This window comes from Mycteria americana, chromosome 1 (genome assembly GCF_035582795.1).
Source record: "Mycteria americana isolate JAX WOST 10 ecotype Jacksonville Zoo and Gardens chromosome 1, USCA_MyAme_1.0, whole genome shotgun sequence".
NCBI lineage: Eukaryota > Metazoa > Chordata > Aves > Ciconiiformes > Ciconiidae > Mycteria > Mycteria americana.
Window position 1 is genome coordinate 204,472,162 of NC_134365.1, and position 13,994 is coordinate 204,486,155.

General features: G+C 38.7%; 1 protein-coding gene across 3 annotated transcripts in view; it reads right to left on the bottom strand.

Annotated features, from left to right (window-relative positions):
- Positions 1-4,488: 4,488 nt before the first annotated feature.
- The window catches only part of CUL5 (cullin 5), a 34,895-nt gene continuing 25,389 nt past the window's right edge, over positions 4,489-13,994 (bottom strand). Inside the window, exons 13-20 of one of the 3 annotated variants that reach the window (XR_012773817.1) lie at positions 13,540-13,671; positions 12,755-12,878; positions 11,824-11,999; positions 11,545-11,706; positions 10,768-10,886; positions 9,318-9,441; positions 6,606-8,132; positions 4,489-5,078 (exon numbers count right to left, since the gene is read on the bottom strand). Coding sequence is in view for 2 of the 3 variants with exons in the window: in XM_075490977.1 (XP_075347092.1) it covers positions 7,938-8,132; positions 9,318-9,441; positions 10,768-10,886; positions 11,545-11,706; positions 11,824-11,999; positions 12,755-12,878; positions 13,540-13,671 (1,032 nt within the window). In the remaining variant the exon portion in view is untranslated. Of the gene's footprint in view, positions 8,133-9,317; positions 9,442-10,767; positions 10,887-11,544; positions 11,707-11,823; positions 12,000-12,754; positions 12,879-13,539; positions 13,672-13,994 lie in introns of all 3 variants that reach the window. The other 2 variants (XM_075490977.1, XM_075490978.1) reach the window with 2 other exon arrangements.

Sequence of the window (13,994 nt, forward strand, 5' to 3'; positions counted from 1 at the left end):
ATTTGCTTCTGATCAGTCTTGCTTAACTTCTCCTCAGCCACTTTTTTAATTCCTGATGGAGTTAGCACACCATCTGTTACAATATACCATGACTGACTGCTGCATTCCCTGGTGTTGATGCCTACAAGCCAGGTAAGGCATTTACTTGCAGCCTTCCTTCCCTTGCCTTAGGACCACAAACTGGAAGAAATGCCAAGAGGCATCCTTTCAATATACCATCTGGAAAGCAAGAGCATCTCAACAACTTGTTACCATCCACTTGCTATCTTGACTGATTTTTTTAATTATTATTTTTTCTTCATGTTGTAAAACTAACATTCATCAACATTGCTTCAGTTCATTTTCTGTTGTACATCTCGTTTATTTCCCTTTGAGATAGTATTTAACTTTCTGTCTGTCTGCTCTCAAAAGTAAAATGCTTCTTGCTTTCCATATATGTCTAAAGATTCTCCAGGCACAGGGTAGGAGGCTGATTGGGACTGGCACAGATGAGGGAAGCATTTGTACTTTTTTGCTTCCTTGACTGTCAGTAGCTGATGTTTTGAGAGTTTGACCAATCTAGTCTAGACCTTTGATTTAGAGCCAAAGTTTTCAAGTACAAACCAGAGATAACACAGGAATTGACAAATACTGACTCAGGAAGAACTGAAGATTTTACCCTGAAAATACGTACGTACTATATAGGAAAGACATGCAACTTGTTTGGATGAGGATGTTTTCAGAAATGAGTAATGCCAAAAACATATAAACAAAAAAAGGGAAAGCTCTTATTTAACTTCACCTTCACTCCTGCAGTATAAGGCAGCCCTTTTTCTGGGATGCAGGACTAGTGTTCATATCATCCCAGCCAGAAAGGCACTTGGACTCCCAGACGTATTGATTAATAGGCCCTTTATTAGAGCTCACATGAGAAGGAAAAAGAGGACAGTAAGGACAATCTTACCTCCCTTCGGACACTGGGAACCCTGAGCTGTGCAGCATCAGGCACACCTCCTGTCGGGGCACGGCCCATGGTGCAGATCCTATTGTGGAGAGGTTCCCCAGTGTTTTGGTCTTTAGAGCTCTTGTAGGATCTTCTGAGAATAAAACAATTCTGGTCATCATTCCTACCGTCAAATAAAAGGATGTTCACACGAGAACATGCTGCTTCGCTTTGAGATAAAGACAATATGCAGGTGGTGTAATTGCCAATGCCAGGAGGGAGCTCCTGTAGGTTCCTTCGTTACAGTTAGCTGCCCAAGTATTTTCTGTGTCCGGGGGATAGGTACAGCACAGGATAGGACAGAAGGCGAAGCTGCACCTGTGCCATAGCACAGCATAGCCTGTGCTGTAACATAACCTGTGTCTTCTCACGTTAACTGGTACGTGGGTCAGTCATTAACTCCTTGATGTACAATGGTCTTCTGGTTAGGAAGTTGCTGAAATATGGCTATTGTAACATACAGAGCATCACGTCCCTGGCCTAAAGGGTAAGCAAGGTTATTGGGTAATTTACCAGTTTTCAGTAATGTAAGTATTAACTCTATGGGAATTTAGAAGATACAACATAGCACTAGAAGAAAACTATTTAATTGTTCTGCAACTTCAAGTCTCCAACAAGATGACAGATATTCATGAAATAACACTAGTTTAAAAGTTAGTCTGGAGCTGTGTAAGAAGTCCAGCGCATAGAGAAGCTAAGTGAAAAAAAACAAAACATCTCCTCCCTTTAGTTAATAAATATATTTCAGGATACAAATCCTCTAATGCAGTATCAAAAAAATACAGAAAGTACACCTTCGATAGGTCAAACCAGAACTCCGTGGCAGCCAGCATTCCCTCATGTGGACGCGAGTGCCCTGGGACGCACTATGGCACAGTCCCTCTCCCGGCAGTTTGGGCTGCACTTTCTCCCACATCTGCTTGTTTACACCCTCCCCACCCTGGCCCCGCACCAGTGGCAGGATGCCCTTGCCAGCCACCTCCTAGTCCTGGCCAAATGGCCATTCACACCACCAGCAGGAGGAGGCTGGAGGAGGAGGAGGAAGGAAGAAACCCTTTTGCCTGTAGGATCTGCATCCCTTCCCACGAGGCAGCAGCCAGGGGCTGCTTGGACACCGTCAGGAGATGGTGGGCACTGACAAGGGTGCTCCCCTATGTTTTACATTGTTGGTCCTGTGATCATCACGCATCTTCCTCCTCCCCTCCTGCATCTGTTGCTTCCTCTAGTCAATTGGTTGCTTTTTAAACCCCCCCCCCCCCAGCCCTTTTCCTCAGGATAATTCATTTTTTTCAGGGTAATTCATATTTAACAGAATTCAAGAAGAGAGAGTTCAATAGGGACTGTAGCAGAGTAGCACCCTCTACAACCACTGCTTGAGGCTGAGCAGAAGAGCCAGGGCGCTTTCTCTAGACTACCCCAGCATCCACCTTCACTGTAAATGATGTTAGAGGGTCTACCCTTGGCTTTATTATCTATTTATGGACTTGTTACCCATTAATTTGTCTAACCCTCTTCGAACCTGCTGATACCTGTGAGCTGCAGCCCCAGCTTTGCCTGGAACAAGTCCTCTTTTACTGTTTTAAACCAACCTTCTGCTGGTTTTACCAAGTAGCACTAGTGCTGATGTTACAGGATTCTGTGAAAATAGTTCTGCCTTTCTGCTTTTGTCACATCCACTTTTGAAGTCTCCTCTCCCAGCTGAAGCCATAGCTTCCCCAGCTCCATGGCAATTTGGTTTTCTTCATACCATTTGGTGTGGAAGCTAGTCAAAAGCTGCTAGCAACCTGCCAGTCCCCTGGCACCAAAGCTGGTTGTAGTGATAGGTGACACACCTTGGCCAGCAGTTCCATTTCACACCTCCGTTCCTTCAGAAGCAATGGCTGAATGTCACCTGGGCCAGGGGGGCTTACTGACATCTGGAGTACCTGTTTGGTGCAATAAATCCTGCGTATTTACCTCAGCTTGAGATAAGTCCCAACTGTCTGCTACAAAATTGCAGGAGGTGTGGTAATTTCCTTAATGTCTTCAGTAGTAGAAATCACTGACTGCAACAGATGGCAAATCCCGAGCTGTACATACATAATATTAGACCGCAGTCTTAAAAACAGGAACAGCATGCAGAAAGAAAACCATAGTGCATTCCCTTCTTTAATTCTTTCAGCATCTCTTCTCGCCAAAACAACTGTAATGCACTAATTTCAAAGTCGCTAATTTTCGGTGTTCAGTCTTTTAGCCTATTAAAACCAACCACACCGTGCTGCTCTTCCTTAGCTCAGGAGACAAGATTTCCTTTGACTGTGCCCCAGATCAGCAGATCAAAGCAGCAGCCTACATGCCCCCAACCGTTCTCTCTTACAGGTGTTTCAGATCGCATGCAGGACTTGAAGCACAGTATCCAACTGAAGGTACATAGTGGATCTCCATCACTAGAATAAATGAGGAATAAATGCAGGCACCATGCCTACACCTAAAGATAAATGTTTACACATAAAGCAAAGCAAGCAAGCAAGTTCTTAGTTTATCAGCAGAATGAAGCAGGTTTAGAGCCTTTCATATTTAGGTCAATGATTCTACCTGAGCTGTGATTAGTTTAAACTGGTAGGAGTTGATTCAGCTAAGCAACTCCTGTGATAACTGGCTTATTTCTAGAGAGCAACTCCACCTGGAAAACCATTGTTGTGAAAGACTACGTTTTGCCCTAACAGAGGAAAAAAGTTTGGAAATAATGGCAGCATGCTATCGAAGTTCTGCCTGTAAGAACTGCCAGTTTGAAAATTGCCATGCACACTGAATAGTCACTCAAGAAGTTATTTATTCCATACAAATAGTTCTAACTTTTGCATGTACCAGAAAGCACAAAACACTGATGTTAGCTGGTACACTTAAAGAAAAAAGGAGCTGAAATGTAAAAAGAGATTCACATTAAAAGGCAAGGACGATCAGAGAAGAAAAGCCATTACAGTAAAAGCACTCCTCCAGGCAATCGACTGTTCCCACATCCCTGCTTGTTTACTGCAGGATCAGGTACCTGAAGGTCCCAACACTCTGGTGACAACACCAGTAGTTTTCAGTGACACTCATTATAAGTAATTTCAGAGACATATCAACCGAGACATTCAGCAATCCAAGTACATCCCAGTGAGTTGCAGAGACATAACCCTTCTTAAAAATGCCATAAACAGAAAGTCAGGCATCGCCAGCCACTTTTGGCATGGCAGGCTCTGATAAATTTAAATTGAAGGACTACAGCTCATCTTTAAAGAGAATTTGGAAGACTAAATAGCTCTACATATCACCTTAAGTACTTGAAAAATCATGACAAGTCGTGGGGGTTTTTTTTGGTGTTTTTTTTTTTTTTTTTTTGTACTCTGATTGTAACAGACTTTGGGACTTGGCATCAGGCAGACTTCGTACAGTGGTGTTTTTTCAGGAGCAGCACCTGAATTCAACTTAAAAAATCTGCAGGGGAAGACACCAAAATACCTTGCTAAATGAGTAGTCTTTTATATTACATTTTTATTTTGCAAGAAAATAAATTATACAACTTAAAAAATAAAATTCAAAAATTAAGCAGTACATCAAAATAGTTCAGCTGGACTGCCATACAGAAACTACCACCATTCAGAATTGTACAGCATTATTATCTTGGTAGTGGCACACATTCAAAATTGTAAATACCATACGTAGATAGATATTACAACTCAGGAACTCAAGTTTGCTCAACACTCCAGACTACATATAGTGTGTATGACAGGAAAGCTTTCATGTATTGTTTATTTCACAAATATGACCTCAAAGAATTACAAAGATAGCATCCCAGTCATTTAGATGAAAATAGAAAACAGTTTGAGTTTAAGATAGCAAATCTTTCTGTAAAACTATCAAATCTTTTTGCCAATTGTATTTTTAAAATTTGCACTTTACAGGACAATGGCATCCCAATGCAAATAAATGCAACATGTGAACATTCAGAACATTTATATTAGGTTTGAAAAGGTGAAAACAAGAAAGCCACATTGTCTTTTCAAAATGTAATTGCATTACAGTTGTAACAAATGAAAGACAGATGAGTAAAAATAGAAGCTAGGGACACCAACTGTGGAAAGAGGAAAATGGAAGACTTCAGAATTGAAACTGAGATCCTCATCAAGTTGTTGGGACAGAGAAAGATTTAACAGTATTTCTTAATTAAACCCATTAAGAGTGATTTCCCCCCTCCCCTTCTACACCAGATTTCATTCCATAGCTATTCACCGTGGCAGTGTGTGTGGCAACATGTTTTTCAGATGCAGCACCTCTTTAAGCTAGGTCTTTGGACATATATATTCATAGCTAAAAATTGCAGCCTTAAAAGTGCGTTGTTGCCATATTGCAAGTGAAGAATACTTCATTTTCATTTAGATCTGAACTCTACCCTCCCCAGAATAACAGTTTACCCCAGGTATCTCCCTGTGCCCCAGGTGATACTAGTTTTAAGTGCATATTGGTGAAAGTGACCTGATAAAGGATGCTAAACGTGATTCTGCATCTTGAACAAATTTGCTGGTGTGAGTCTCAGATTTAATAAAAAACCCGACATCCATTTCCGGTATATATTTAAAGAAAAATGACCATGTCATAGGCACATTACCAATTATATTTCTGCATCCCAGGTGTTAAGAAATATACAGATGACATTTACGTTGTATTATTTCACATTTATTACTTGAGGGAACGTGCAGCTCCTTAGCTTTTAGCAACCTGTTGCTTTCTGCATACACTCCAGCTTCCTAAATAGGCATATCTGAGATGCCGTCTCTTAAAATTCTCTCTCAAATCTAAATCAATAGCTTCAAAATCGGCATTACCCCTTTTGCAGCTCTTTCCATGTGACAATTTCACACCTGTTCTTCTCTGGTTAAGGGTTGGAATTTTTTATGTTGAAAAGAGTGTGCTCAGACTGTCATGTTTTCCCCCAATTATCCCAAGTGACCATTTATTACTTTTAAGTTACAAAGACCGAAAGTCTTGCAGGATGAAGTTTTTTATTAGAATTTTGTTTTTTAATGTTCAAATAGTTTTACTGATTAACTACACAGAGCACCACTTGCTTTTGATTCTGAATTGCAACACCACAGGGCCAACACAAAAGATGCAATATTTTAAACAGCATCTACTTTTGAGTATCAATAAAAGCATATAAGATAAGCTGTGGGATTTCAATCAATTGTAATTGGCCAGGTCTCGATTTCTCCCCATCTCTTGTTCATGAAACCCTCACTACTGAAAACTTCTTACTCAAATAGATGTCCAAGTACACACTGTTCTCAGGCAGTCACATTGGCATTTACATTAGTAACAGAGTATGCAGCCTGTTTAAGGGTGCAAACAGCCATTCTTGTAGTTTGCTTTTAAACCACTCTTACTTTACACTTTACTGCAACCATGTGAAAGCAAAACTCCTCCTCTTACTTCCTAGGTTTTCCTTTTTGACTAAAGTTAATTGTATGCTCTTCCCCCTTTCAATAATCAAACAAGATGAGACCTTTAGATGTTGTACTTGAACTGGTTAATTAAAAAAAAAATCACGCACTTGCAATTTATAGAAGAATATTCATACAGAACTGAGTAAAACGCAACTTACCTTTTGTCCCAAGACAGGCACTCTGCTCCAGTGATTCATGTTATCAGTCCAGTACATGCTGGGACATTTCAGAGTAGCAGAGAGGCAGGCAGTGCCAAACAGCTACTTAAGATGATTGAAAACAGAAGAGGTAACATTGAAATTCCTGATGTGTATTTGGCACTCTCTCTGTATACATTAAACAAGGTATTTTTCCTTAGCTTTTTACCATTTTCGTTAGAATTCTATTTCCTACCCTGCCAGTTTAAAAATAAAAAGCAGAGGGTTTGTTTTTCATATAAAGATGTTGACTTCTAAACAAAAAAACAGTCCAATTGGATTAACCTTGCATGTACATATAAAGTTACCAATGAGGAATTAGTACAGGGATCTTCAAGTGTTATTTCCTTTCTGGGGGAGTTGTGCATCAATTACTCTTTAATGCATTCAGATATATGTAGTCATACTTAAATATTTGGAATACAAATATTAAATGTACAAGGAAATACACTTAATATTTCTGTTCAGTATAACAGACCCACCCATGAAAACTGCTTTTAGAGTGAAGTATCATTCAAGAAAGCTTCACCTTCTCAAAAAGGATTGTAGCAAATCATCTGTCCAAATAAGGTAACAAATAACGTATATCCACTTGTTTACAGCAAACAATTTAAAAACAATGATCTCTTGCTTAAGGAAAAGTATCACCCATGACGTGGAATTACTTTTATGTCACTTATGTGTCAATTATTAAAATCCAGTTACTAGATTGAAGCACTGCTCTAGCCAACAGGTTTTAACTGTAACAAATACTTATCAGTTGTGATGCATGTGTTTGTGTCTCTCAAATGTTATTACATGAAAAGGATCAAAGGTGGACAGTACATTACTCTGTTGATCCAAAACACAAAAGTGAAAGTGCTACTTCTAGTCCTAATTGCATTTAAAAAAAACAAACAAAAAAAACCCCAAACCCAAACCAAAACTAATAGCAGTTCCTCAGTGCATGAATATTTGAATAGTTTTTCCTTGTGCAAGTACTGGTCATCTAAAAACCCAAACCTGTATTCTTCCTGGTGGGTGTAAATCAAATCTACTTTAAAAAGTTCACAATGGGCTCCTCATGAATGCAAGTTTCCCACAAAACAGCATGCTGTTAAAAGTGTGCAACATGAAGGGAATGCCATCATGCTAGCTGAATGAGATTGGCAAAATATAGTCCTCTGTAAGGTAAGGCAGGGATTTTAATATGTAACGAAAGTCAAAACAAGTCCTTCTGCAGCACAAACTGTTGCAGCTGTCTGTCCAAGCACCCTTCCATTTATGTTCTCAGCATCCTGCAGAGTCCTCAAATTATGCCATATATATGAAGGTGTTGATATCTGACTCATCTCTTCTGATATATTTGTGCTCTATAAGCCATTCAATTTGCTCTTTTATCATTTTCTTTTGTGGCAAGAACATGTTTTTCAATATTTCTACCAGTTCAGTCTGAAGCTGGGCATTAGTAATTTTCTTCCGCATTTTCATTATTTGGATGATAGCCTCCTGGTGGGGGACAAGAGGAAAAAAAATTAATTTTTTTGAATGCCTGGGTGAAGTGACAAAGTGAACACAGCATTAATAGGGAGCTCCTAGTAAGGCAAGACAGCAAGGAAATCTATATTTTTCCTTAAAAATCAGATATACGCTGCATTTCTTGGCCTAAGTAGATACTGAACTGCTTTTACAAAGAAGGTGATAAAGGAAAAGAATGAAGCACCGGCAAGATGCAAGAGACGTAAGACAAACCCAGTCAAAGGAGAACCTGCAGTTAAATCTTGTATATTTAGTGAGTGTGAATTACTCACTAAAACCTAATGTTCATTCACTCTCTGAGCAGAAGTCACCATTTCCAGGGTGACTTGTGATATACCTCATGAATACCTCATGAAATACAAGCTTAATGTCAAACTGGAACTCACAAGGAGTTCTCATTTCATAAATACAACCAGGCATTAATCCTTCTGCTGAAAGTAGATGTTAAGTCAGGTGGTACAATTCACAATGTGCATGGTCTGGAATCTAATCTGACTGACAGAAGAGACCTGCAATTTGAAGGTAAAATGGGATTTTCGAGACTCTATTGTAGGTAATGATCTCTGATGCCTGAAAGAAATCAGTTTTTTTAGAACTGTCAGCTCAAAAGATTTGACACGAGTACCTAAGTGAAGGACAACCAACCACAAAGCAGGAAGCTGCAGTTTGTACATCTAAGATATACTTAGGAACTTTTCCCTCTAAAGAGAAGGCCCCTCAAAAAAGTCATACTGCTATTACTGAAGCGTGATCCCATCTCTGAGATTACTCTACTCTCTTCATACAGAGCAGTCAAAGAGATCAAGATCAACAATACTGTTTGTTCACATTGGCGGCTCAAGTCAGTCAACTTTACCATCTGCTGCCACCCACCACTACAGAGTTATGCCTTCACCACTTGCTTAATATCTGGTTTGTCCTCTTTAAAAACAATGACCTGGTACATCAGAACAGGAGGCTGGTAACTACAAGTGCACAAATGCACATGCAAAATCCTGTATTCACAAAGGATCTAAGCCAAATAGCAAAGTAAGTTCCAATGGGATTCAAAAGTATTCGTTTCATACATCAACATCCAAATGTGGACAGCATGCAGTAGTGATAATACAACAAAAGAAATAGGGTAATTTTACATTCCTCTGACAGTTTACTTGCCTGGGTTCGTAATATTCTTAGCTGGACTATTCCTTCATTTTCCTCTTCCCGCATTCTCTCTGTAGTAAGTTGCAATCGACCAATCAAATTTATCTTGCCCCTTTTCTGAACTTTAGCGTTTTTTCTGAAAAAGTTGTATTGTATGAAAATAAGCAAAACATGCATTTTCAATTAAGGAATTCCTGTTAAACTTAAATTACAGCAGCAAGGAGTACCATCACATATCAGATATTTATAGGCTATTAGCATTGCAGCAGTGAGATTGCTGGCTGACAAATCAAAACTCAATGCCAACGTCTCCACACAATAAGACCTGAATATACCAACATTACAAAAAAATCCATCAGCTGAAACTAACAGTGTCCAAAGTTAGAAAGTTACCAGTACTATTTTAAAAGAATAAAGTTTCAGAGAAATATATTTCAGTTTAATTATATAAAACTAGGGTTCTTTAGAGGAAGTTTTTACAGCAAAGTTCAGGAAATTGGACTAGTTCATTTTCCATCAAAAGAAATGTCTGTCTAGCAGAAAAAAAAGGATGAATAACAGATATTGTAACAAAGAAAGCTGATGGCATTCTTCAGTGGTCACCCACAAACTTTCTGTACAGCCTGTCTCTTCTGTCATGCCCTCTCATAATTTCCCAAAGCTCGTGATCCTGATGACAGGAACAAACATCACAGCCCTGGGCAAGAAACTAAGCCCCAGGAAAGCAGATTTGTCACCTCCCTCTCTCCACAGATCCAGATGTCCAGCTGCTACTGAGAACGCGGCCCAGAACCTGAGGTTAGCAGAAAGGAGCCAGTTCTAATCATAGTCATTGATAATAGAGAGAGGCAAAAACCAAAGTAAAACAAGCTGAATGTAGTGTATATTGTTTAGATATTCTCTCTTTATACTACCTTATGCTCTGAAGGACTTCAAAGCACCAGTAGAAGAGCACTGCAATTCTCACTGAAATAAAGACACTCCCCTCTGGTGAAAGCCACACCAAAAATCCCACCTTTTGACAGCATACCACATTATTAAGCAGTTTCACTTCCTTTTTTAACTTATCACTCTGCTTTTGAAACTCTGTGTGTCTGTAATAATCAATACAGCACTAGTGGTCTGCTTATATGCTGTTCTTCCTATATGAAATTTCATGGGCTCATTAGTAACAGGAAGATAGCAAAGCCTCCGATTTTGCACCTCATCCCTAGGTGTTTAAGAAATTTAATTTCACAGAAATCAGAATCATAGAAACATTTGTCTGAAGGGGCTGCTGGAGGTCATCTAGCCCAACCACCTACTCGAAGCATGACTATCACCAAAACTAAGTGAGGATAGGGCAGCAAAACCTGTATCTAGCTGAATCTTGAAAACTTTCAAGGACGAAGGTTAAGTTAAAGTGAATTCCTTTAATTATAAAATAGTACATTGTTATTTTACTTTTCAAACATCATCTTACATTAAACTGAACTCCTGGTTCACCGAGAAGAGGGTTCCTTCTGTAAAGTCTTTGGGTGAATTGACTTGAGGTTCATACAATAAAACCTGACGTTTCAGCTTTGGAAATGCTACAAGAGACTACAGAGAAAAGGGGGGGGGGGAAGAATGAAAATAAAACACCAGACTTTCTAAATGAAAACAATTACTTTTTAAGAACATAGCTCACTGCTGTGCAGACTGTAGTGAAGGAACCACGCAGCCTTGTTTGAAGCTCCTAGAGCGCAACACGAAGATACTAATAAAACCAGAGAGGGGACACAGTTTACCAAATCTCCTTCTGAAATGGGTTAGTGTAAGTAAAAGTAAAATGCATGAACTCACGGCTACAGAAGTGATGCTAAGTCTGATTTATGTGATTTCTCTCTTTATTCTTGAGCTAAATAATTAGAAGTCTGATAGAGCAAACACTGACGTTATTTTTAAGCAACATGTAATTATCAGGTGCCACTGATTTCCTAGAATTAGACCAGTCCCACTCCAAAAACCACAATCATAACTGTGTGCTTTAGGCAGTATATGGTCAAAAAGATACTGCTGTTTCCAAAAGCTTAAGTTAGATAACACTGGGTAGAGAGAAAGTGTTAATGTAAAGGCTGTGTGTGCTCAACAGTAGTGCAAGGAGCCAGCATTACAACTGATTAATTAGCAAGAAAGGCGTTCACATTTCAGTTTCAAAGTGTTACCTAACAGCACACAAAAATCAGGAAGAAATCTGTTTTAAGAGAAAGGGAAATACCCATAAAGTCCTCCTAAGTTCTGCATCAGGGAGTTCAGTTGCCAGTTTAAGATTTTCAAAGCTGATCTTCTCTCTGGGTCTTTGGTTCCACGCAAACAGCACAGCTAGCTGAAATGTTGTTACCTCCAAGTCATACTGGCCAACCTCATTCTTAAATGTTATCTGTGAACAGAATGACAATTTTACTTATAAGCTTTTCTGGATCACAAGCTTTCTTACTATTAAAAACACAAAAAGTACAGTCATTGAGATTGATACACCGAAGAACTATACACTTACAATTCCATTGGACATGAGGTGGTGCCAGTGCAGTTTTCTACCACTGTGATTCTTTTTATAAAATTCTTCAACTTCTGGGATGAGATCTTCTAATTCCGTGGGCAGCGAGACAAACACTTTTTCAGAACTTCGGGACCAGGCACCAGCATTTAAAATTTTAATATTCACAGAGTCAGCTGTAAGACAATATTGGATTATATGAATCTCCAGGTATAACAGATAGGTAAACAAAATGCATTTTTTTCCTACTCGAAATACAATTATGGAGGACTGAATTTGCAGAAAGTAGCAGGGTGTCTACCTATTTAAACATTAAGGTACTCTATTTATGCACCGCTGGCTTTCTGCCAGCAACACTGATTGAAACCTCTGTTTTTTTGGCTTGCCTCTGCAGAGCTCCTTAAGCCCTGATGCACCTTTATAGCTGACGCTTGTAAGCACTACTCAAGGGTTTTCAGCAACAGCACATCCAAAACTGGATGTTCCTCAGCCTCTTTCATCAGTGAAATTTAATCTCAGAAATGTGATCTGAGCTCTTCATAGCGTGCATCCAGCTCTCCTGCTGGCAGGTAAAGGAGGAGCACAGCATGAAGCACTCATGAAGAATGATGAGGGCATAAAAGAAGGGGGCAGTTCAGGCATTCACCTGGTTGATACCGATTCAAGCCCCTGCTTGGAATTTAACTACAAGAGTAGGGAGTCTGTATCTACAAGATTCCTCATAATGAAAACCCACAATAACTTACAGAATAATATAGCTCCAGTGTCAACTGTAAGAGAAAGTAGAGCCTACAGACACTTCCAATGTAGGGGTAACAATGCCCTGAAGACTATGTTCAACCTGCAGTTGATCTAATTTTTAACTCAAGATTCAACAGAATTATTTTTCACTAAGAGAAATGAAAAACAGCAAATCATTTGAAAACAATACCTGGTAAAGCAAGTTTATTATTTTTGTGCATTTCTTTGAAGGCCTGGTTCAAGTCTTCAGACACTTTGATATCCTGGAACATTCTAGCCAGCTTGTTTACATAGTCTGCTGGCATTCCTACTTCCTGTATAAATAAACAGAACACTAAACTATGACATAGCCAACTATGAACAAAAAGCTTCATTTTTTTGAGTTTATTATTTTAAAAATAAATAGCATTAAAGTACACAGGTATCATCACTTTAGAATAACAGTTAATCTACAATGCAATATAAAGTTTTTTTGCATGGATCATAAGTAGTTACCACTTAAAGGCATATGATGATTCTTTTAAAGAAATTCAAGTGCTAAAGAATACATGCATGCATTAAAGAATCAATGAATTCTGAGATTTGAAGGAATGCGTAAGGCATGCAAATAATATTCTAATCTACATAAAATTCCACAATTAGAACACATCTCAAATTATTTACATACCAAAACAATAAGTACATTGCATTTTGCTCATTTGCATATGGAATATATGAAGCCTTCAGATAATCATATGTTAAATATTTTAAAATCTATTACTACCACTATTAGGATCAACATTTCTCTTAGAAAAGAGCTAAACTGTTTTACTTGCACAAAGTATTGCAATAAAATGGAAGTATAAGATGTCCTGAGCAGCCTGCAATTTAAGATAGAACTCACCTAAGCAAGAAGGATATCTAAGTTCAAGGAGTGGGAATTAATACCATAAGCAAGAGGCACAACCAAAGAAAGAAAGATGTCAGGCTACTTACTCTGAGCCATTCCACCATATTCTCCTCAATTTCACTATCAGCTGATATATCTAATATCAGGCGTCTTGTTAAGTGAGCTTTGTGATATCGCATGAAAACATCTTTATTTTGTACATATTTAAGTACCAAAAGCTGTCAAAAAAGATTTTAATATATTTATTTGCATTGTCAATCAGACAAGTCTTTGAATGCTGATCTAATGCCACTGTAGACTATGAAGTAGAAAAAGGCTACCTGACATTGCCTTAAGAGCAACTGTGTTAATACTATCACAGGCATCAGCTACGAATCTTTCGTAATATCACACCTCCAATTTCTTCATCAACCGACAAGAACCTTCTCTTAAATCAGCAAAGACATTGACACTGGTATGTAAAAGTCTCCTGTATTATTTTCTAGACTAACATTAATTACTGAAATACATTACAGTCTGATATAGGCATTAATTTGCATAC